Raw genomic sequence first — 25,983 nt, 5'->3', positions numbered from 1 at the left:
CACTATAGACCTACGGTTGAAATTGTTTACACAAAAAAACAACTCACAGGTTACATAAACATCCTTTTTAATCGTCTTTAAAGTTTGTAATTCATAACTCACATACACATCTTAAGCGCTGCGTATGGTCAGAAAAAACAAAATTCTTAAGCAATTCACATTCTTCAGTTATTTAAATATGTTCACCAGTGCAAAGTATCGTTATTGAATGTAACTAAAACATAACATAATCAAAAGTATGGCACATCAGTCTTCCTGTAGGACATTTTAAAAGGGCTGTATGTGGCACTTGTTCAGTCATGGCTTTTTAAATTCCTGGTTAGAAAACATAGCCTAAAGAAATGTGAAATTATATTCCAGGGTAAAACTAATCATTTCCCCTCACCAATTTCAAAATATGGCTAAATGTAACTGTTTGAACCAGTCATAATGCTTTCTTACAATGCGCCACATGCAACCCTATTAGTTAAAGTCATTCAGGAACATTCAGCAGTAATAGACCAAGCCCCCCTTCCCCCCTCAAAAAAACGGATTTTCTTACTCCTGGTCAACAAAAAAAGACAAAATATATACAAAATATACAAAAATATTATCATATAAATAGACTTTTATAAATATATATTATGAAAAAAAGACATTCATTTCAAGTAGCCGTATAAACACAAAAAAAAAAAAATCTGCTTGTTGCATGTTTGTACGCTCTATGTAAACAGACATTACATTCAGTACATTTTGATGCAGAGGTCTCCATTTGAATTTAGCTCATAATTTCAATCTGCCTCACTTTTTACATGCAACAGAACCAAGTTATTCTCCTCACTAATAATGCTTAGATTGGTCTAGATTTTAAGTGTACAAAATAGTTACATTTTAATTCACTGATATTACACCATGACAACTGGCATAGTACCAATGCTCTTGTTTAGTCCTTGTTTCGTCCTTGTTTCGTCCTTGTTTCGTCCTTGTTTCGTCCTTGTTTCGTCCTCGTTTCGTCCTCGTTTCGTCCTCGTTTCGTCCTCGTTTCGTCCTCGTTTCGTCCTCGTTTCGTCCTCGTTTCGTCCTCGTTTCGTCCTCGTTTCGTCCTCGTTTTGTCCTCGTTTCGTCCTCGTTTCGTCCTTGTTTCGTCCTCGTTTCGTCCTTGTTTCGTCGATGAAATTACAGTGGAAATGCAATTTCAGATCTATGCTAAAGTAATGGTTTAGCCATAGTTTGCTCTCGGTTTAAAAAGGCGCTATACCCGACTATGTACCTCAATGAGTTTGTTAGCGCTTTTACTACCCTCAGAGACCAGATTTTTGCTGTGCCAGTAAAGCTGACAACAACTAACATGCTAATGCACAATTCCTGATTATTGGACAATAAAATACTTTCCAATTAGATACAGGCAACACGCAGTGGATTTGTTCTGACCTCAAGACTTGCTTTTACAAAATACTGTACTGAAACGAGATAAATCTTGATCAAATAATTGGGGAAACAAAAGTCAGGCACAGTTCCTGTATGTCCTGGTTCAGTTCTAATATAGGTTAATCCTTCTTTAGTTAATAAAAACATTCCTTGCTGCTTAGCCCTGTTTTTTGTAACATTCATTCTAGATAAGCCAGAGCCAATCCTAGTCAAGACCTGGTTTAGACCAAAATAAGTCCAGTTTTAGCCTTGGTTTTGGCCTCTTTAAGACTCACAATCTTAGGTAGATGATCTGTTAAAGTCAAATGCATACAGTCATCTACCTGCCAGTTAACTCATATGGCATTTTTTTCTTTAGAACAGTACATTCTCAAAAGCATAAGAAATCTCCATGAAAATCTCTATATACCAATTGTCACTCATAGACAAAGTGTCCAGCTTTGACCGCGCTTTCCACTATGGTCTCTGCTGTTCGATTCTGGTTCAGGTCTCGCAGTGCTTTCCAGAGGTCTTTCAAACTGGCTTCTCTGCCACGCTTCTCCAGCCAGAGGTGGAGCAGCTCATGCACGCGGTCGACATACATGAGAGACTCTTTGCTTTTGATGACGTTGTCCGAAAGGCCAAGACGACGGAAGAAACGGTTGTGTAAGCCAACGTCCAGCTCCTCGAAGAATTCAAAGCAGCTCTTGAGAGACACATGCCCTGAAAGTGAGAGGAAAAAAAAAATCATTTAATTTTCTATTGGGATGAAAGTGAAACATACACTGTGGCTTGTTAAATATAAGAAGTAGATTTATTTTGTATTAGCAAAATGAAAGTAAAGACATACCATTCACAGGAACAATGTTGAACTGTGATTCTTCACCTTCTTCAACCTAGATGGCAAAGCACACTCTTCAGATAAACAGTACAAAAAAAATTTCAACCTTGGAATCCTGAGTGTTTTTAAGCAATTCTACTGACAGTTTAGATATTGCAGGATTGATGTCTTATAAAGCAATGGAGTGGAGAGCACGGAATAATTGTTTAAGCTGAAGTTATTATAAAAGTTTTAATAAAGCCAATTAGCAAATGCCAACATAAAACAACAATGCCAAGATGTCTAGAAGCAGTTCAAACACGATGAATAATACATGTTATAGCACTTCAAAGAAAGCCGGTGTTAAGCAGACAACACACAGCATTAAAAGTTCTGTAGCACAGAAGCGTGGGTGAATGGCGCCTCACCCTGGTATAGTGAAGCGTTAGGGCAGGAGCACAATTGGACTGGGCAGGCGCAGGGCAGGTATACAGGGGCCGGGTGGTAATTAAGTTGTCCTGGGAGTTGGTGGTAGAGCCAGGGCCTTCGCATAGACCTCTCTGCTCTTCCATGTACACCACAGGGAGTGACCTAGGCCTCACCAGGTTCCAGCAGCGAGAGGATGTGGCCAGAGTCTCAGTGCCATTGCAACTCTAAAACAAATAATGAATAATGAACAAATAATGAATCATAATCTTAAACTGTGTTTGGAGCACATTAAAATTATTCAATAAAGATAGAGCGAAAATTGCTACTGCTACTTCTGGGGGCAGCCAGCTGTCAAATCAAAGTCATAGTAATAATAGCAAATAAAAATTTAAATTTGAGTTGGCACAATTATCAAATTATCAAAAAGACAGCAACTATTTAGATAAGATGTCCTTGGCAAAAAAAAAAAACATTTTTGTTGAATCTTGTATATCTTCTTATATCTATAAACATATATAAAATGCATGAGATTCTCGTTAGTTCAGATTTGAGTCTTCTCTCAAATGGTATTATATTGCTATTCTAATAGCAATACTTATCAGATAAATTGCAATGAAATGTTTTATTTAATATGAAATCTATGTAAAAAAAAAATAAAAAAAATCAAATACATCATTATCATTACTGCAACTACCACTGCTGCTATTTTTGTAGACCTATTACTGTAATAACACTACAGCATTAACATGAAATGTTAATGCATGAAATGTTATGGTAAACAAGTTTACAACGGTGGTCATCTGGTCATGCTTCTGCTCTCATCCATTTTCACTTTTAAAGTATAGTAGTTTCTCTTATGAAATACAAATAAAATACAAAACATATTGAATAGCTCTCACCGTGGTCAGATCAGCTTGGGTCCTTCCAGAGTCTGAAACACATAGGACACATTTTGTTCAAATACAACCCATATACTTAACTCAGGTTCATTAAAAGTCTTTCATTTTCTCTCTTATTGAACTGGATGTCATTTGTCATCAGTGGTGGAAGTAAAAGTAGAGATGCAAGGGCAACAAATCAAGTAAATGTAAATTTTATAACAGGTACTTAAGAGTGAAATGTAGAAGTATTTTGCACAGATTTCACAACTGTCAAAGCGATAAATGTCAACTTAAAAATGTAGTACAGATACCTGCTCTTAAATGTAGTAATTTACAAGACCTTGTACCCACTTTTTACCATGTATTTGAGCAACATTTGCCTTCCCCCTGTAGATATATTGCATAAGCAGCTATTGAGGTCAAAATAAGTACTGTGTACCATCTAAACATAAAGCGTTTAATTGTTAGGAGGTGCACTATTTACATGCCAATTATTGTTAGCTTCCCCCTGACAGCAAAACTCTACTTCATCCCACATTTCACAACTTTCAGAAACGAAGTAAAGTGAGGAATACCGTAAGTTTGGACCACTCGAAACTGTTTAAAATGAACTAGTTCTTTACTTAAATAACTACTTACACAGTACAGATACCTAAAAATGTATTACTGCACAGTACTTTTACTTACTTACTTACTACTGAAATTATATTTGCAGGACCTTGATTACCCATAGTATGAAGACTAGAGTGACTTGGAAAAATTCTTTTGATAATCTCAACTCAAACATAATGGTTGGCACCGCCTTTCCCACCTCTGCAGCAACAAGCTACAACATGATTACCAGTAGTAATTATCCCACACACGGTACTGTAGTCTTCAAAGTGAACCATGATTCATTTACAGCTAAAATAATTTTTATAGCGGAAACTAGTCAAGAAAAATAAACAAGCCTAATCCATGACGAATACGTAAGGTGTGACCGACAGTACCTTAGGCATGAATCAATCAATTGTTTTTTTATTGCTTTTTTATATACATATATACACGTATATATACACACACACATACACATACATATACATAGGTCTACAGGCGGGGCAGAACAAGCTCCCATATACTTCAGTACTGGTATATATTCATATGTTAATTCTGAGCATTCTAATTATTCACTGTGACGAGTTTATCAGCACTTCTCTCCAGAGTTTTGCCATCATCGTAACAAAAACTAGCTATTGCACACTTCCTGATTACATGAGTAATAGCCTACTAGTACTAATTCCTCATATGTTCAAATACTATAATTACTACTTCTAAGACATTTTTTTCCAAGATGTATTCAACAATCCTGTTAATTTTGTTTTTCATTGTCATGTTTAATACACGCTGGAAAACATTAGGTAGTCATCTTTACAGATCCTGTATTATACAAAATTGACTGTTGTGATCTAGGCCATGTGATCTAGGTCTCTTTTTACCTCATCAAAAACACACTTGTGTTTTGTTTCAATCACACATGTTTGAATAATTCTTTATTATTAGTCTGTCTACATCTCCAAAGCTCAAAGTGCTCTGTTCGTCCTTGCGATGTCATGTAGTGGTAATTTTCAAGTTAACAGCTTTTACCTTTAGTCGAGTAGAGATGGGTAATTCTAGGGCTAAAATGATCAAAATTATTCTAGCGAAGGTGTATGGAGCACTATAGCATTTCCTGTATAATGATATGACATCACAAGGTGGAATAGTGTTTTCTGTTTGATAGAAGAACTCCAAAAGAAAGCTTAAATATGCAGCGTTTGTGGGTTAAACATGTGTGAATGAAACAAAACATAACTATAGGTATGTTTTTAATGAAGAAAGAACATTATAACATAGATCAGAAAATAACTTAATATAGGCCCTTTAAAGTGAACTGTTAAATAATTAAAACTAAATTTCAATTATATTTACTCAATTTCAGTATCTACGGAAAAGTTTTAATTTTAATTTCTTAAGAGTGCAACATTAGTGTCAATTAAAAGGCCCCTTTACTTGACCAAACGAACAAGTCTTAAAATCCGCAGGGTATGACTCCAGTGCACTCCAAAGACATGACAAATACAGTTATCACTGCACTTCAGACCTCTGGACCCTATAAATCTATTTATCAGTGTGCTTGGAAAGTTCTTTGATGCATTTATATTCCATATTGGTCAGGAAAAAAACAAACAAAAAAAACAAAACAATAAAAAGTATAAAGGATACAGTTAGGCCTGTCACAATAATTACTATATCGATTCATCTTTCAATATATGAAAGCTGGAACAATATATCTTTGGAGTCAATATTTATTATGTGTACTTTTTCTGTGCACTACTGGAACATTTTTGGTTATTTTTGGCTATTTGATGAGATTTAATTTAAAGTTTGAATTAATAACTTATATGACACATTACAGATGCAAACTAAGAACTAAAGTGTTTCATTCTGCTGTTTTTTTTTTTTTTTTGAGGTATAAATCTATTTTTGGATTTTTGGGTCAGTGGCACAAATGAGTTTCAATATTATCATTTATCGTCTATTTATTTCAGCAATATATCCCACTTTAACATTAGTTATTGTGACAGTGTGTAGACAGTAACAATTATGAAATTACTGAGGCACTTCTAACAACACCAATACACCAGTTATTTGTGAATTTGTTAAAAAGTTAATAAGGTTATATTCAGGGGTGGAAAGTAACTATTTACAAACATGTTAATTAAGTAGATTTTTTAGGTAATTTTAACCTATTTTTTAATTATTTAATCATATTTTTTTGCCAATTTAATAATTTAACTTGGAGTAGATTTTTAAAGCCATACTTGAAGCTCAGAGAATATGCATATTGACTAAATTAATTGATTTTGTATAAAAATGTGATCTAAAATAGCATTAAAAAATAACTAGTATTCAGAATAATATTTTTCACGCATACTTTTTACTTAAGTACAATTTTGGCAGCAGTACTTGTCACTGATTTCACCTTTTGCCATGAAACTGGACTATTACTTGAGGATAAATTTTCACTGGTTATATTTAAGGTTTGTTTTAGTGAGTAAAGTGGTGCATTAGTCAGACTGAGGATACAAAGACATGGAAGAACAAGCAACACTCCACACATGGGCAGGGCCAGGAATCAAACCCAAAACGTTATAGTGACGTAGGATGACTACACCTCCATGTCATTATAACCAATTTTCTTCTCTGCATGAAAATGTATGTAATTGTTTTGATATTACTGGTCTATTAGTTTCTTAAAGCAAAAAATAAAATAAAAAACTCCATTGTGTGCCATGGTTATTGAATGTATCTAAACCCGCAGCAACTCTATTCTAAAGGCTGCTTTCAAGTTTAAGAATAAACAGTTTAAAAAAATAAATAAAAATTACCTGCTGTTTTCTGCCTTCTTCGATGCACATAGACGAGCAACAGAACGACAACCAATACTACAAGAAGAATGACCAATACAATGGGTATGTACACAGCTTTCTGGTCTGTTTAAAAGAGAAAAAAAAGTGTTATCACGATACTAAAATTTCACACTCAATACTAAGGAATAGACTCAATACTAAATAATGACTCCGCTGTCTAAATAAAAGTCTTGTAAAAGCCATGTATAAAAGTGTTGTCCAGTCATGTTTCATACAGGTATGATCCATGGTCTATGTGGTCTTACACTTGTGGTTCTGATAAACAGAGCGGATTAAGGTTCTTGGAGGCCAATACATTTTGAGGCCTTTATTTCAAACAATTACAATCCAAACCTTTGGATATAAAAAGGGCCTGATCTAAAGCAAACTTTACCAAATGAAATCTAAAATTAAAAGAAAAAAAAAAAAAACTAAAGAAAACACAAATAAATCATAAATTATTTCTTAGAACTTGTCTAAATGTTAGTGCCCCCCACAGTCCTGCCTTTCTCTGCTCCACTCCTGTAGCTCACAGCTTTCCCTTTTTGTAATGATTTGTTGGTAAAATACTTCCCCACTAACCCAACCCTACCAATGTATACTGCTGTTGTGTCCATGAGCAAGTAACTTTACCTACTTTGGCATCTGTGCAGGTGTGTGAATGTGTGAGTTAAATGCCATTTTCTGATCTCCGTTAGAATATTGTTTCCTCATCAAAAACATGTGGAGTTGTGTTTTGTTTTATTCACACATTCGAGTTCTTTGCTCAAACAGAAAACTTTCTGTTTGTGGTAATGTAGGAAGTGCTACAGTGCATTTTACTTCAAATATGTGTGAATGAAACAAAACACAACTCCACGTATGTTTTTGGTAAGGTAATATTATAACATGGCTTAAAGCTACATTGTTTATATGCTACCAAACTCGTACCTGATGCTTGTCCGGAGTGCGGTGGTTTCTTCTTGCACTCCGTGTTACTGGTGGGAGTACAGTTTCTCACAACAATCTCGTCTGTCCCACATCTGCTTGGGAGAGAGATACAAAACAACTTACATTGGGCTACACAACAAAACAACACCTCGTGATGGGACTCCCTGAACCAGTGAAGCCTGTTGAATCGCACAACTGTAAGCCTGTATTTCAGGTTTGTGACAATTAGTGGTAAAATATGAGGTAATGTGATGACAGATTTCCATATGTGGATAAATGCGAGCATAGCTTTCCTCATAAGGTTATTGTAAGGCCTTTAGAGCAGCACAACAATAAGTTATGGTAAAGGTTAAGTCAATACATGCCAGAGATTTGTAAAGTTGTATTCCAACTAAAATAACTCAAAACTGTCAACACCTTTCTGAACTTTGATTCAGAAATCGTACATATTATTTTACTCTAATATGTGTCCAGTTTTATATAATCAACATTTCTGGATGAAAATGTATTCCTAATGGAGCATTAAAAGCACTTACTCTTTGGGTGACTTTACCAAGTACATTTACTTTTCTGGTGCTATTTGCTTGTCTCTACTTACTGCTCACAGTAAAAATGCATAATTTTGAAGGCATTTTAGGATAAAAACACCTTAACTGTATAATCTATAATAAGTGATGACTGTATGTGGAATTTCTGGACAAAGCTCATAAAAAAATAAAATAATAATAATAAAAAATAAATAAATAAATAACTGAGTATCCCCTGACCGTGCACATCGCTTGCAGATCTCACAGGCCTGGTCCGGATCACAGAATCCGCCTTGTTTACACTGGCACTCCGTGTTGTGAGTGGGGATACACTGATGCACAGCCTCCTGATCTGACAAAAGACAAAAAAAAATCCCACTTACACACGTGTCTTATACTTTCATTGACGATACTCGCTTGTACTATGTGGAGCATTGACTACTGTGTATGAACCAGATGACACTGTGTCCACGGAGTTCTGTCATTTCATAGACCCGACGGATCTGCTTAGTGGACTACTTGACTATTCTATTGACATGAATGAATACCAGGATTTTTACACACAGTGCAGACATGAGCGGCTGAAAAGTTTGACCTGCCTTGGGTCATCCAGTGGACATTTTAACAAAGAGGAAAGATGAACAACCACCTGCAAGACTGCAGCTAATGGTGCGTACTTTTTACACTGGGTTTACATTAACTGTTCGGCACATACTTTGTACAGGCAATTTCCAAGTACCCTGCTCAAACTACAACTACTGCGTTTTTGACAAAAGCGACGAGATTTTACGTGGGTTCACGCAATAGCACATAGCAGTAATGAAACCGCACCAGGTTGCTGCGGTGTTCATAGTTTCTTTCTGCTGCATATAGAGTTTAATGACTTTCTAAGTCCCGAGCCACACCACACTAGTCCCGAGCCACACCACACTTCAGTGTACACTCGGCGTTATGCAGGTTCCGAATTTTTTAAATTTTTTTTGAGTGGACCACTGACAGAGAATCTTTAAATTGTAATTTTCAGAGTACTTGGAGCAGAGGTACCTTCACGGCAGGAAGTGCAGGTCAGACACTTCTTCAGCCCATTCCCCAGCGCAGTGAATGTTCCAACGTCACACTCCTCGCACTGACTGTGGCCCCCGGGTGTGGAGCACGGAGACTTCAGATGAGTACCTGAGGACAATATCACAAACACATTAACATTCAGGCCGCATTAAAGGTACTGCACCTGACTTTCAAAATGTGTTTTGCCCCAGTACAGATAATAAAGTATAAGTTGCTCTTGAGGGCAAAAAGTGCTTATAAACTTATCACAGTTAATAATTAAGATGTGATGAATGAACTAGTTAGTTTTTTCACGTTTTTAAAGGCAGTAGTAATCACGAACAGCGCCTTTAATAAATGGTTAGAGATCAGCTTCTAGCAACACAATTCTTATTGAGAAATAACGTTTGTGAAAAGTCTTTATTAAAATTAAGTAAATGACTAGTCAACACCAGTCACTCCAGTAACTCTCGTGAACACACCGGGTGGACAGTTCTTGCAGCAGAGGTCACCATGATGATACTCCAGATCTGCGTTGCAATGAACAGTCCGTCGAGAGCGGTTCAGTCTAGGGTCCAGGCCAGGTCCAGGGTAGGCCACGGTCTGGTAACAGCACCACATCACACATACCTGTGAATGAGAAGAAAATATCATTACATTTGGACAATTTTGGAGTGCTCGTCCAATGATGAAAAGGTCGGCAGTTTAAATCCCACCTTCTGACATAAACATTACTGGTAGACCAGTCAGATTCCCTGGCCCATTATAAATGTGACCATTTAAATGTTTATGTTTTCAAGATACACCATCCCGCTTCAGTCTTGGGTCTGATTGGCTTGCTTTAATCAGACTTTCCTCGATAACTAATATTCTAATCCAGGGTCTATGCTCAATTTGGTCCTGGTTTATTGCTGGTTCAGTTCCTTTAGTTTTTTCAATCAAGCCATATTTTAGACCCGTTTAGTGTTAGGATTAGTGATCGCACGAATGGCCTAGTTTGACGTACTTTAGTGCTGCTTTTGTTCTATCCTTAGTTAAATTTAATCTGGGTTTAAACTAATTTAGTCCTAGTTTACACCTGGTTTATCAAATGTTACCGCCTTCCTAGTCTACACTCTTCATATCAGTTTGACCTACACTTGACTCTACAAAGGGAGGGAGACATAATACCACCTTTATCAGAGTCTTTCTCAAAACACCGATGATGTCACCTGTAATACATAGGACTTCATGAGCTAACTGAGCCAATAAATCAATAAAAGATCAATTATTGTTTGAGACACAATGATGTCATTTTCCAGTGACCTTTAAGTTTATGACTTAAATCTTGTTTTTTTTTCATCCTGAAAATAAGACATGAAGTGTCAGGAGTTAGTGTTGGGTAACCCTAACCCTTTTAGTTTTGTATTATTTTTCACAAAATAAAGCTTTAGGCGTGGATTCTTGATAAGAGTTAACACAAACTGTAAAAAAAATAATCACTCAAGTATGCAACACTTTCACTATTAAGTACCGTAGCCTACTTTTACCAATATACCATTACTAGTTCACAATTCAGTACACTGGTAAAAGTTGGCAGTATTATTCTAAATATTAGGATATCAAAACATTAAAGTTAAACACTTTTTGATTTGTTTGATATCAGTAAAAAGTGCCAATGGACTCTTCCAGAAAACCTGTGAAATAAAGTTTATTTATTAGTATTATTTTTATCTGAATTAAAAGACACCTCTTTTTAATACTGCTTATAAATAAATCATGCCATGTAAGTTAATAATAAGTTATGCATAGATTTAGATATTTCTTGACTTGAAAGTTCTCACCTGACTATCTTTTGTACTTATTTGATAAAATGTGTAAATTAATATGTTTTTATATTTGGCAAATGTTTGATATTTAACTCAAAGTAAAGCACCTAAAGTTGTCTGCAAGAAAACTGCTCTACAAATAAAATCATTCCGCAGGATCAACTAGTGCCAATAAACAACGTGAGTTTCAAAGCTTCCCCGTTTAACGCCTGGGCCAGAGTTTTCTCAGGAGTTAACGGGCCGTTTGGGCTTAAATTAAGCAAATAAGACACTCATTTAGTTTAAATAGTTTTGAGTTGGGTTGAGTTGCCACTTTTTAGCGGAATTTCGCACCTGGGGCTTAAAAAAGAAGCGACGCAGAGGTAAGTTTAGCAAAGAAGTGCGACATTATTGGAAATTTGCGAGAAACTAACGCGTACATTAGCTAAAAAAAAAAAAAAAAAGCTAATTTATATTGATTATTTATTGTTTGCTGTTTATTCAGAATTACTTTTTAAATATTTTACCAAGTAGAAGGAGATAAAAAGTGATACTTACTGACAGCTCTGAATTTATATCGAGTTTTTGAGTTCTTTATTATAAGATTATGCGTGGCTTCGGTGATAAAAAAAAAAAAAAAGGCAAAACGAGAACGCAGCCAACTCGAAAAGAAATCACGTTAACTTTGTTCACAAATCAAAAGACAATGATTAAAAGTTACTTACCAAAAATGTACTTTGCCAGCGCGCCATCCTTCCAACTTCAGAGTGTCCAGTTTTCAAGAATGCATAATATTAATTCCGCCGAAGTTGCTCTAATGTGTAAGTCGTGGAGTCTTTGGTTCGAGGCAGGTTGTTGCGCGGTAGGTAGCCGGCTTCTGTCTGACGCACGACGTGGAGTGACGTTTAGGCGTGTCAGGGCACGTGCGCCGCCTACCACTACTATCCCCACCGCGAGGAAGGAGGGCGAATCACGTGACACAGGACAAGACGTCTTCTGGTACAGTATTATGTTTGTAGATTACCTAAAAACGATAAAAAAAAAAATAAAAAAAATTCTTACTGTGAGTGTGCAAGCCTCTCCACTGATCTGACATGTAACTTAGCAAGTGTCACAATTGTGTTTATGGAAATGGATAGCAGATGATCCACAGTCCAAGAAAGAAATGCTACATGAAAGTGACATTTCTAGAAGTGGGTGCACATCTGTGACGCAATTTCAGGGGTATGTGCAGACAAGGTAAGGTTTTAAGATTGTTCTTGAGTTGTATGGGTTTTTTTTCTCCAAATCAAGTCGTAAACAGTGATCACTTTTGAAATAAGTATCCAGAGTAAATATTGCATTACGTTTAGAAGGAGTAATCAGTTGTCAGTAATCAGATTAGTTTTGCAAAGTAATATGACAAAGACTTGTTCTATTTTGCCTTAGCATTGTTAGTACTGTATTCCCAAACAGTAAAAGAGTTATTTAAGGACTCAAATAGGGTAATCAAGTGGCTAATCCAAATCCAAGGGATGCTCTAATAAATGCTCTAATAAAAGATCTCATAACGGTCACTTTAGGACACAGGTTACTACACTGTAAACAAGCACTGACAGTTGAACATGACTACACTGCACTGTCATGTTAATCTGGTGAACCGTTTGTCTGTAGTGCTGTGATATGCACCCAACAGGAAGTTACAGCATAGTCTTGACAGCTCGGAAGAAAACAATGAAAAATTAGGCCTATACTGTATTACAAAATATACAAGCATGCTTTTGACATCTCCAGTGAACAATTACTGCAGATTTTTTTTTTCATTTGTGCCAAAATGACTACGCGATGTTGCCAATATGGGGAAAAAGAATCTATTTTTTTTCCTCCATATTGATCGATCTCAATTTTTGATTTGATCTTCTACCAGCTTATTGACAACATGGTGAACAGGTGAACTTCAGACATAAAGAGCAGGGTGTCAGGATCACAGTCTTAGTTAGACCAATAATTCTCGAGAAATACACATTTAAAATTTGTACAATATATTAAACCTAAAAACATGCACGTTACATTGTCTGTGACCTAAATTAGTTGGTTTCACTCATAAATGGTGAGATTAAAAGAAGAAGCACCACAGGAGAGGAAGAGAGGAGAAAAGGGATGAGCTGGATCAGAGAAAGGGAGGAGGAGGGGGAGCAGACACCACACAGAGGTACACACAGAGACACATACAAGCAGAAGGAGACGCTCTAATTTTAGTCAAAACTTGCGAAATGTGAGGACACTTGAGGAAACATAAAGAGACGTGCTGTGACTCTGAACTTTCAAGAGAGTGAAGACTCCTCAGCACCACACACTCTCACTCTCATACGGCCCACTGGGCTTATTAATCTGGCCCGCCGAATGTGACTCACTGCAGCTACATCAACCTTGTATTACTCTCTTATTCTCTTATCAGCCCTTCTGCAAAATATAGCTTATCAAATAAAAGAAACGTGGATAGTGAGCGCTGAGTGTTTAATATGGAGTGGACAACAAAATATTTTTTCTCTGAATTCTGATCAAAATACCAAAGTAAGTTATCCATGCTTTGTTACATGTTACAGGCCAAATCTCTAATGTAATATATACATACATATATCCTGGCTCGGCCCCTCTGTACAATTTTAGAGCCCATTGTGGCCCACGTGTCAAAAAGTTTGCCCACCCCTGTCCTACAGTATAACGTTAATTATCTTGCTCCATGAAGACAAGCAACTGATGCCATCTTGCTGAGTTACAGGTCAGACCCGTGGAGAGGTCACACTGCTCACAGTTAGAATTCTTTTTTTTTGAGGCATTAAAATGCCTGTCATTAAGCAAAGCAGTTTAATGCCATATTGTGGAACATTCTATGCAAAGTAATGACAACTTCACGCAGACAAGCAAGTGATAGGTGGCCCCAAAAAAAGTTACATAGTCCACCATTATTGAGACATTATTACCAATAGAGCAGATACTGGTACTTTTGCTATCAAGGCCACACATGTTTCAAAAGGCTGATTAAACTAATGACAAATAATGAAAGAAAAAAAGAAATATATTTTTTAAAAGGAGAGAAAGGCAGGCCACCTATGTTTCAAAAGGCTGATTAAACTAGCGACAAATAATGAAAAAAAAAATATATATTTTTTTAAAAGGAGAGAATGGCAGAATGCTGTGGTGAGATGTCATGACATGTCCCATTTTGGCAGAGCACACAGGAAGAAGGACTGAGCAAACAACAGGAAGTACCTGAAACATGTTGCTAGGTAAGGTGGGTAGGAACCATTTTTAGGAGCAATTCCTCAACCAGAACTAAACCAGGACTTAACAGTAGCTTAGTTGTGATACTTTCATATATTTTTTGCTTTCATATATTTTTTGCACAGTTTCATTACATTAAAACTAAAATGTACAAGTGTCAATTAACAGGTCAAACTTTGACAAAATAAACACAAAAAAGAGACTAAGTTGCGGGTTATTTTAATAAAATATTTTCTTAAATATAGATTCTTAGTGTTACTGCAATATATTTGGGATCTATAATCACATCAGTACTTATGTTGCCACTGCCTTAACCTGGTAGTGACCATTCAGATCAGAGAGAGTCCCTTTAGGTTTAAACCAACTGGATTTCAGCATTGATCATGTATGCATTGGAATTGTTATCAGTAACAGTTATATTTGATTTGAACATGTTTACATCATATTAGGGGACACACATAAGTAAGCTATGAAATTAAAAATCTGAATCTTACATACAGCTCTTTTGAGCTAGTAATATTTTTGCTATATATATTGTGAGTAAGTAAGCGTAACATAATAAAAATCATATTACTCAAGTAGAAGTACAAAGCAGTGGTCCAAGAATTTTCTCAAGTAAGAGTAAACAAGTATTGGGAAAATTACTACTCAAGTAAAAGTAACTTAAAGAGTAACTGTCAGAACATAACATCTGATTTATAATTTGAGTTCATGTAATTTGAAGAATGAAACATTATATAATGTGCAAAATCTGGTATTTTCAAGGAATAGACACAAAGAAAGAAAAAAAAACTCATATTATATTATTGTTAACATACATTGTTAACATATTGTTATATTGTTAACATACATTAACAATATTGTTACATACATTATTGGCACTTGTAGACTTTCTGACAACAGCAAGAGTAACCACAACTTTTATTCAAGTAAGAGTATTGTTACTTCAGTAAAAATGTTACTCAAGTAAGAGTAAAGGTATGCTGCTAGAAAAGTACTTTACTTTGAGTACCCACCTCTGAAATCCAGACTAAACCAGGACTAATTCAAGATCTAAACAAACTTCTTATACAGACCCTGAATGTGTAAGTTGCATGAATATTAAGTTCAAGGCCACATGTTGCCCCTCATATCACAGTTATTGCATTGCTATGTTTGACACAGAGAGAAGAATTTGAGTTGTGTGTTTACTGAAGCTGCAGCCGGTGATAAGGAGGACAAGGAGGGGCCCGGCAAGACAGACCATTCTATTCTGATAAGCACAAGTCCAAGTCGGGTCCAAATTCAAGTCCAAGTCAGGTCGGAGGCAAGTCAAAGTAATGTCTAAGTCAAGTCCGAGTCAATCCCTTTTCACATCCGTGTCAAATCATGTCCGAGCCTAGTCATTATAAACAAGACCAATTCATTTCAGACCATATAACTGGGAATGTTGTTTGTTAGATTAGACCAATGGTTGCATTTAGCCAAGTCCGAGTCCACAAGTCTAAGTATGAGTCCTCTGTCTGAACCTCAGGTCGAGACCCACCCTCAGAAACTCACAAGTCCAACTCAAGTCAACAGTCTTTGGTTATCTTGGTATTAATTTTGAAAGGCAGTTTAAATAGTTGTGGTAAGAGTAATTAGATCTATGAACTGTAAAAACATGACTATAATACGTCATCTATTGTTAAGTATTTAGTAAGTGACACTCCCATTCACTAACAGGGAAAGTCTTCAGTGACGGCTCTGCACTGTGGCAATACAACAAGTAATTGATGAGCTCACAAATAATTTACGTTCAGCACACGGGTAGTAAATCCTTTTTCATTAAACTATTTGGCTTAAGTGTTAGTAGATTTAACCTATAGAAAATGTGTTTGGTATTTTTGAAAACTAAAATTTTACCATAAAAAATACATATCATGAAAAGCTATGAACATTTCCGCAGCTGCAACTGTCACGATAACAAATTTTGAAGACGATAAACGGTAGTGTTCCAGCCATTATGCATGTAGCCTATATTTGGTGAGTATTTTATGAATGAACGTGTGTGTGTGTGAAGTGTATCAATCGAACAGCTTGGGAGTGCACACGTCAATTCTAAACACCCAGTCAAAGTGACATTTTGTGGCTTTAGTCATTACATAATATTGAAACTAGTTTATGCCACTGACACAACCCGAGACCAGATTTAAAGTACGAAACTGTTGTAAATCTGCAATATTGGTAAAAAAAAAAGCATGAGCGGCAATAAATAAGCAGCAGAATGAAACACTTCAGTGCTTAGTTTGCATCTGTAATGAGTCGTACAAATTATTTTCACCCTTTTATGTCTTAAATCTTATCATACAACCAAAAAATAACCAGAAATGTCCTAATAATGCAAATTTCTGTTTCCTTGTTATTTTTGTTTTTACAGTTTTTGTTTTTTTCTAATGATTAAAAATGTATTTTCTTAATAGTTTAGTCCACACAAATGTTTAAATTATTTTGGTCATATGTCTGACTTTTCCTCATGTATTTGACCAAAATTTGTCCCACTGCAGATATGGGGCTCTTGAATAATAATACTGTCTGATTCTAGGCATGTTATTGTAACATTAACCAATAATCTGGAACTGTGTGCTCTTAGCTTTACCATCATGGAAAAACTCCCCTCTGGTCTCAGAGAGTTGTGAAAAGTGCTTATGAGCTCTGGGTGAATAGTTAGGATGTTCAGAATGCATAAGGTAAGCGAGGAATAAGTTTTGACCACTGCAAACTGGTTGTTTTACATGTTAAAAAAAAAAAAAAAAAACTACAGCACTTGTAATATTGTCAACATAAAACTTGTATTCAGTTACTCACTGGGGAAGGAGTAACCAAAACCTATTAGGAGTATGGTCACCTCAGACAAAATATTACTGAAGGAATAAAAAGTCTGAAAACTACGCCAAGAAGTACAATTTCTTTAAAAAGTGACTCAAGAAAATGTAGGCCTAAGGGGGTAAATTTAGGGTAAATTTAACTAAGTACTACCCACCTTTGACTGGGTTTCTAATTGGGACTACAACTGTGGGGTGGACTAGGATTACAGGACCAAACCAAGTCTATTTTACGACTAAGCACATTGGCGCTGAAACCAGGGCCAAACCAGGAAGTATGAATGTAGCCTTAAACACTTACCTGCTAGCTAGCTCATAGATTCTTGAATGAACTCGTGAATGAACTGTGCACTGGGGCTTCTGTGCAGAATACAACACCTTAATCACATATTTCCTGTTCACCGCTAACATGACAATGCCCTTTGCAAACAATCTGTGCTATTGTGTAACACGATCTGAGCAATAGAAATGAACATTTGATTTGTATAGTAACATAACATTCATGCATCATTCATTTGCATTTTGTTCACTGTAAACTGCAATACATGCATTGAAATGAAACAGCTAAATAATAAAAAGAGGTTTAATGACTTTATATGTTCAATACTGCAATAGATTTTCATTTGTGTTTTTATTGGTGAAAAATGGCTACATGATATTATTCAAACCTACATGTATGAATGTTTGTTTTTTAATAGTCACACTAAGTAAAATTCATGGTCAAATAGTCACATTTATATATTGCATTTCTACCTACAGGGCAGCACACATATTCATAAAACAGTGTGCAAAGACACAGAGTGAGGCGCACTAACACACACATGCTGCGTTTATACTAGGCAATGAGGGTGTGTCTTGCCCAAAGACACAACACCAGTGGGGCGACAAGTATCATTACAAGTATTATTATGATTATTATTCATCTGTTGGAGCTGGGATCAAACCTCCTTTGTCTTTGACGATATTTATGTCAGAAGCAGGATTGACCTTTGTGTCAGAGGATGAGGATATGAGGATAGCTAGCATAATTGAAATCCTACAGTTTTTATACCAATGCACCAGGCTCTCTACACCAAATATGGCAGAAGATGTTCCAGAGGAAACACTTGGAGTGTCCTGTCTCATCAACGAGTGGAGAGAGGCTTTCCAGTTGTGTCTCCAGAGTTTACCTGGCGCCCCTGAAGATGTGATGCCTGAACTTCACAACACAGAACACAGACGATAGACACTTTTTTCTGAGGGCTGTTACTCAGCTCAAATTGCCCTGACGCTGGATCTAATGACTCTACCTGTTGAGCTGAATTGTCACTTTAGTTTGAGCTTTTTAGCTATCATTGTGTTTGGCTGTCCAATGTGCTTAAATTGCCCCTCGGAGACAAATAAAGTGACATTGATTGACTCATGATTGCTCAAACATACCAAAATACAACTGTGATTAAGCTTTACTGGATGAGAAACACCAGTAAAACATGGCTAATCATCAATTCAAGTCATCCATAATGTTAAACAATGGCAGTATGCACTCAGTAGATATGGATCGAACCAAAAACCCTCCAGTAAGATGATCACACTAAGCCACTGTGTCATGAGAAAAGTACTACTGCAACCACATTTGTGACACTGGTTTTATTAAAGACATATATACAGACTAGCAAGCAAAATCTGTCATTCTGTCTGAACTTTTTTATCTCAGAATGGAAAACTGCTAACTGTTTTTGACCGGCTCATGGTCAGGAGTACGTAGAATCGCATGTTTTAAAGGTGCATTATGTAACTTTTCTGGTGGGGGGTTTGGCACCTGCTATAGGAAGCTGTTAGTGCTTTGACTTGAATGTTCTACAGTGAAGGTTTAAACACATCTCGCATTTACGTAATTACTAGTGTTTATATAGCTTACAAAGTACATTGAAAAAGGCCGTCTAGCGTCTTTATTATTCTTTCTTTACTGACATGACATCAGGTTTAATCACCTGATGAAGAGACACACCCCACTCTCTCTGCAGCTGGGAGACTGGACTTCCTCAAATGAAGTAGAAAACAATACACTCATAATGGAAACACTCGTCAAAGGACTTTGTTTACCGCCTGTACCTGAGAAATGAGCCAGTATACACACATTTATGAGGATTTATTTAATTGAACTGTTCATCTAATTAGTATTCTCCTGTTACTTTAGCTGGACTTAACGTAAGTAAAAAATCTGAAAAACAAAAACGTGCCCATTTTGATATGTGTTGCTTTTTCTTTTTGGTTAAAAAATCTGATTAGTGTTAGTAATTGCAGTATAGTAACAGAATAAGTAGTAGTAGAGTAGTGTAAATAGTAATAGTAGTATAAGAAATAGAAGAGTAGTATAAATAGTAATAGTAGTATGCGTAGCAGTAGAGTAGTATAAGTAGTAAGAGTATAGTAGCAGAGTAGTATAAGTAGTAGTAGAGTAGTATAAATAGTAATAGTAGTATAAGAAATAGAAGAGTAGTATAAATAGTAGTAATATAAGTAGTAGTAGAGTATTATAAATAGTAAGAGTATAGTAGCAGAGTAGTATAAGTAGTAGTGAGTAGTATAAATAGTAATAGTAGTATAAGTAATAGTAGAGTAGTATAATTAGTAATATAAATAGTAGACTAGTATAAAGAGTAGTAATATAAGTATTATTGGAGTAGCATAAATAGTAGTAACAGAATAGTATAAATAGTAGTGGAGCAGTATAAAGAGTTGTAATATAAGTAGTATTGGAGTAGTACAAGTAGTAGTAGAGTAGTATAAAGAGTAGTAATATAACTAGTTTTGAAGTTGTGTAAACATTAGCTGTATGAGTAGCAGTAGAGTAGTATAAATAGTATTAGTATAAGTAGTATTGGAGTAGTGTAAATAGTAGCTGTATGAGTAGTAGTAAAGTAGTATAAATAGTAGCAGTATAAGTAGTAGTAGGGTAGTATAAATAGCAGTATAAGTAGTATATAAGTATTATAAATAATCATATAGTGTAACATGAGCTGTAATAGTAGTTATATGAGTAAAAGTGGTTAGGTAGAAGTCAAAGTTTATTTGTATAACACTATTCATACTATAAAGTATGAAGTAATTGAAAGTGCTTTACAGAATACAAATACATGAAAATCACAATACAAATAAAAATATAAACACTGATAATAAAGACTGCAGAATAAAATCCTCTCCTGGTGAGGTCATGTGGCAGTTAATTAATGAAATTTTAAAATAACTCTTTAATATTTTTTCTTTCAGTTTTGTCTGTCACATTTGTGTAACTAGTGTAACTGTTGTAAATAACTACTAATAAAGCACTACTGTACTTACCACTTTTACGTACATTCATCTCTTGGTTATTTTATTAATAATAGGCTATATTGCCCATTGAATAAACGAAATGTGCAAAATATATATGTATATCAACAGGCCTGCATTAAATAGAACATTTTCCAAAAATGTTTTCAACAGTAATCAGGAATAATTTTGTGGGTTAGAAGAGACGACTTGAATGCAACATGTGTGTCTGAGTATTTAATACCTCATGTCGCAATACAAACATTTGCACTGGGGAAAACCTATGATGCAATCAATCAGCAATTCAGCATGTTCTCCTGAGAATATTGGCACTCAATGAATGGAGAACCACTCCCAATAAGAATGTGTGAACTACTCCATTGTTTTACCGAAGTAAAAGTACAAATACAGAGGTAAAAAAAATACTCAAACATATCACATGAAAAAATCTGCTTAAGTAAAAGTATTTAAGTACACATTTAAAAATGTACTTTAAAAGGCCCATATTACAGTATTTTCTGATATATGTTTTTTGGTTTTTTTTGGTTTTTTACCACAAACATAGTGAAAATAAATCATATGAAAAGTACTTTTTACTTAAAAAATATCCACAGTAAAATGTACTTATTTACTAAAGTAAAATACAAAGACCTAAATATTCTGCTCAAGTAAAGTACTTTACTACTTGTACTTTGTTAAATTCCACCACTGATAAGAACAATAGGCCTACAAGAGCATGTTATAATAAAATCGCACAAAAAACACATTGTTAGCTGTTTCATACCCCCACCTTTGCTCACAGTAACAGGAGCTGGGCTAACTGTATTGTTAATAGGTCATTTATGTAGTCTAGCCTCTTATATACAACTTCACTGTTAGCAACTATGTTTTTGACCTAATTTAAAATGACTGTTCAGTGTCACTGGTGTAGTGTGTAGAATATAGAAGTGTAGCACCCTCTGCTGGAATTAAGTAGGCACAGTTCTAGTTCTAATTGCCTGTTTTTTGTTTTTTTGTTTTGGTGGTTTTTTTTGGTGTTTTTTTAATGGAGATGTTGCTTTGACTCGAATGGCCAGGAGTAAAGCATTAAACGTACATATCTTCATGGAGGCAAGCAGGTGGCAGACCTGAAAAGAGATAACAAACTAGAAATATAAAATAAAATATATTAAAAATAATAATAATACACATTAAAACTGTCAACACTCTCACACAAATAGTATACAGTTTGTATTGTGCATATGAGCATTTGATGGGGCTGATGTCATGGAGCTGGCCTAATCTGCTGCTACAATGTATGTGAATATTCAGTAGATACCAGTGTAGTACAGAGAGAGAAGAAACAAGTAGACAAGTGTGTAGTACAAATCTAAGATTCATGGCACATATTTTGCTTTTTTTTTTACCTGGATGAACTAATGCTATTTTTCCCATCCTTTCCCTCTGCTATAGCCTATTAATGTAAACCATAAGAGTACTGGGAGGAAGGATGGGTTTCCTCGATATATTAATTTTCTGGATCGTTACAGTAGAACCCACAGCAGGTGATCGGTCAGAGTCACGATGATGCTTCTCTTGAGTTAGTGATGTTTATCTAATGAAATGAAAGCCTCAATATTGATAATGTAAGCTTTGCCTAAGGACAAGCCAGACAGATAAATAGCTCTATCTAGTGGTTAAGAAAATAATTACACAAATGGCTCCCTCTATCGGCCACGAACAGAAATAACAAAGGCCGCTGGAGCCCTTCAGACACGTGATGTGCTGCGGGGCCTACAACCAATTAAGGTGCACGCAGTGAAAACTTGTAAACGCCAGAACTAACGCTCGTAAGAGAATGCACGATGCACAGTACAAAGGGATGAAATAGTGAACCTGTAACCCGGGTGAAAATTGCGGATTCCCTGGTATATCAGTTCCCTCTCTCCCTCTCTCTCATTCCCCTCCGCTGCGTAAATTTCACATGCCCGCTCACGTGACTCGTTGTGGCCAATCAGCGCCCATATTAGCCGGCAACTCCACACACCCGGCAGGTGCGAGGCTAGCGCGAGGAGCATGCGACGCCGGTAGGTTTAAAGTTGCCATATACGTTCATTTTGTCATAAAAACTCTCCAACTTCGTCAAACTTACTCTTCAACCATAGGTACCGACCATCGAGGAAATGCCACGTCAGGGATGAGATTCGATTACATAATATAAAGGGGAATTGGTGAGTCCGTTTGTTTGTTAGCGGTAGCCTATTACGCTCCATTCAATTCTAATGAGCGGTTAGCATTGGGTTTTAACCCCTGTTTACTCCAAAGGTTTTAAGCAAATATTATGAAACTTGCATTACAGTTTTTGCCAGTACATTATGACATAATCAGTTATTAATATCATGTGTTTGATTTATATAAAGTAACGCTAATTGTCCGAAGATACAAATGCGCACTTTCTATGCACATAATTAATGTTGCCTCATATTGTATATTGTATTTATTAGGATTATTGACTGATACAGTTAAATATTGTGACAGATTAAGATTTTAGCAATTGCTACTTATTTTTACTGAAATTCAGATGATTGTGTACACATTGAATTGAACTGTATTGACTGAGGCCATGGTCCTATGTTTACACAGGCCAGGTCCTCATTCCCAGATGGCGAGCTACAGACTAACCCATGAACCTAGATCGGGAAACTTGTGCAACAAGTGAACTGCACCTGCTCTGGTCGGTAGGAGGCTTATAGCCTATAGTCTCTTTTGCCTCGCAACCTTACTTTACCCCAACTCTACCTCCACTCCGCCCCTACTCTACCTCTCATCGTTAGGTCAAATTGACCCAGCCACAATCTACCTCCAACACTTTATAAAATGACTGTTTGAACTTCTGCTGCTTGCAGTATATAGACTGAGGGGGGGTTGTGGGCATTTGAACTATCACTGAATGAACTTTATTATTGGATTTCACTGATCAATTTGATTTGTTATTTGTGTATGGCCATTGTTTGTCTATTGTGTTTCTATTGTGTTACATGTTTTTAATACATGGTACCAACTGCAGCATACTGTCTCTGTCACTCTCTCCTTGAGCCGAATTCCTAGTCTTCTGATCCTAGCCCAGGGTATTGGCATTATAACTCGGGTCTTTACCCCATATACCTGTTACAGAACCCGTTTGACATTGCCAAATATAAACTTTACAATATAAATGAAATGGCACAAGGCGTCGAAGGGCAGTTGGCTAAAGCAAACTAAGCAAAGCAAAGGCATAAAAATACAATTAAATAATGCACTATTAACTCACACTGATCACACACTTACTTACTAGACGCACACAATACACAGAATCAGCGGACAGCAAAGGTACAACTATTAAAGCAGTTCAACAAAGGGAACTACACAGACACTGCTGCTTGTAGCGAAAACGAAAGTCCAAGGCAACCTCTGATTGGACGAGAGTCCAGGTAGAGTGAGGTGCATAGCAAATGAGAAGAGAGAGTAAGAGTCAAAGTCTGTGGCTCGCAGGGGCCACAAGGGGGCCTTTTTTACACGTAGGCCGTGTCCCAATTCGCCAAATGCACCTTTTGAAGGGTCCCTTCGAGGTACTCTTCAAAGTGTAGTTTGAAGGTTCCAGTCGAGAATCTGCCCTCCTCAGTGTAGCCGCCATCTTGTTGAAGTGGGACAGGCCCACACCACGGACCGCACTTCCACCGCTGTATTTGAGCGTACGATACGTACATTACGTACGTTATTTTGAATTATTATTTAATAGAAGAAAAGTCAAGATGTCGTCGTCACAGCCCTTTCTTTCTGTTTAGATTGAATATCAATAGGCAAATATAACGTTTGAGGTGATTTTTTTACTCAATTGTAGCTACTTCATAACTTTAACAAAATATACCTTGTGAAAACGTAATAACAGAGACAGAGGTAACAATATAATTTCTACATTCATAGTCTATAAATCAGAGAACACTGATTGGTGGTACATATATTGGGATATTGCAGTTTAATGGTTCAGTATTGTGGCCAGTGGCTACACCACTTTAATAACAGTAGAGGGCGCTGTTTCCCTTCTATGCCGTGCCAGTTCTTTTCATCTGATTATTATAAGGTATTTTCTAGCAGTGCAGCGCTACATCAAACTAGTATCTTGATTTACTAACACGAAGGTAAATGACACGTGCCCACGAGGGGGTGCAGACGTATGGAATGTACGGAACTCATGAAGATTTTGTGCACGTCTCAGGACTCTCTTCTGTCCTTTCCTCAGAGTCCGTTGCTTTATTGTTCACATTACCTGTGTAGAACTCATTAAACCTTCTGACTTTATGTTTCAGTCTCTTGGTCTTTGACGCTTACAATAGAAATGAACATTCTTACATTATTCTTATTGCAGTAATATTTTCTAATGATAATAATGTCTTCTTATTGTCTAGCAATAACTGCACATTCCTTTTATTCCACGTAACTCCCCTCCTTTTTAATCATCAAACACACAGCCTGTACTTATCTTTATTCAGATTTAAAAGTTTCATGTCACACCCCCTCCCCTCCCCGAACCGCCACCTTAACGTGGTGGAGGGGTTTGAGCACCCGAATGATCCTGGGAGCTATGTTGTCGGGGGCTTCATGCCCCTGGTAGGGTCACCCATGGCAAACAGGTCCTGGGAGACGGGCCTGACTAAGAGCGGTTCAGAAGCCCAACATGAAGAGAAAAAGAACAAGGCCAGTTACGTCGCCCGGACTGGCGTTACCGGGGCCCCACCCTGGAGCCAGGCCTGGGGTGGGTGCTCGGCAGCGCCTGGTGGCCGGGCCATTCCCCACGGGGCCCGGTCGGGCCCAGCCCGAAGGAACGACATGGGGCCGTCCTCCCGTGGACTCACCACCTGCGGGAGGAGCCATGCGGGGCGGGTGCAGAGAGATCTGGGCGGCAGTCGAAGGCGGGGACCTCGACGACCGGATCTCCGGACATGGCGACTAGCTCTGGGGACATGGAATGTCACCTCGCTGGGGGGGAAGGAGCCTGAGCTTGTGCGGGAGGTTGAGCGTTACCGGCTAGATATAGTCGGCCTCACCTCCACGCACAGCTCGGGCTCTGGAACCTAACTTCTTGAGAGGGGTTGGACTCTCCATTTCTCTGGCGTTGCCCGCGGGGAGCGGCGGCGAGCTGGTGTGGGCTTGCTCATTGCCCCACAGCTCAGCCGCTGCGTGTTGGGGTTCACTCCGGTGAACGAGAGGGTCGCGTCCCTGCGCCTTCGGGTCGGGGACGGGTCTCTCACTGTTGTGTCGGCCTACGGGCCAAACAGCAGTGCAGAGTACCCGGCATTCTTGGAGTCCCTGGGAGGGGTACTAGACAGTGCACCAACCG

At 37.1% G+C, this 25,983-nt stretch overlaps 2 protein-coding genes across 3 annotated transcripts in view; both read right to left on the bottom strand.

Moving 5' to 3' along the window:
- Nucleotides 1-25,983, bottom strand: part of loxl2b (lysyl oxidase-like 2b) — a 123,061-nt gene that overhangs the window by 53,568 nt on the left and 43,510 nt on the right. The gene's annotated exons all lie outside the window — the stretch shown is intronic.
- hdr (hematopoietic death receptor) lies at nucleotides 53-12,115 on the bottom strand. Of its 2 annotated transcripts, none has more exons than XM_055224015.1 (10): nucleotides 11,958-12,115; nucleotides 9,928-10,075; nucleotides 9,446-9,574; nucleotides 8,642-8,753; nucleotides 7,875-7,966; nucleotides 6,924-7,028; nucleotides 3,535-3,566; nucleotides 2,635-2,859; nucleotides 2,237-2,282; nucleotides 53-2,109 (listed from the first exon to the last, which is right to left on the bottom strand). In XM_055224015.1, the coding sequence occupies exons 1-10, from the start codon at nucleotides 11,982-11,984 to the stop codon at nucleotides 1,823-1,825; spliced, it is 1,203 nt and encodes a 400-aa protein (XP_055079990.1). In that variant the 5' UTR covers nucleotides 11,985-12,115; the 3' UTR covers nucleotides 53-1,822. The 2 variants fall into 2 exon arrangements, with proteins under 2 accessions (XP_055079990.1, XP_055079992.1); XM_055224017.1 differs by having other exon boundaries at nucleotides 2,809-2,859.

The sequence above is a fragment of the Periophthalmus magnuspinnatus genome, chromosome 9, assembly GCF_009829125.3.
Source record: "Periophthalmus magnuspinnatus isolate fPerMag1 chromosome 9, fPerMag1.2.pri, whole genome shotgun sequence".
NCBI lineage: Eukaryota > Metazoa > Chordata > Actinopteri > Gobiiformes > Gobiidae > Periophthalmus > Periophthalmus magnuspinnatus.
This window is presented reverse-complemented; position numbering and strand designations above follow the sequence as displayed.

What these genes read in the sequence shown, in the direction of transcription:
- hdr (XM_055224015.1), bottom strand. Translation starts at nt 11,984, where the DNA reads ATGGCGCGCTGGCAAAGTACATTTTTG. An exon ending in CTGCACTTCCTGCCGTGAAG is followed by an intron (nt 8,754 to 9,445) that starts GTACCTCTGCTC and finishes GTCTTTTGTCAG; the next exon opens with ATCAGGAGGCTGTGCATCAG. An exon ending in CCCAAGCTGATCTGACCACG is followed by an intron (nt 2,860 to 3,534) that starts GTGAGAGCTATT and finishes TATTTGTTTTAG; the next exon opens with AGTTGCAATGGCACTGAGAC.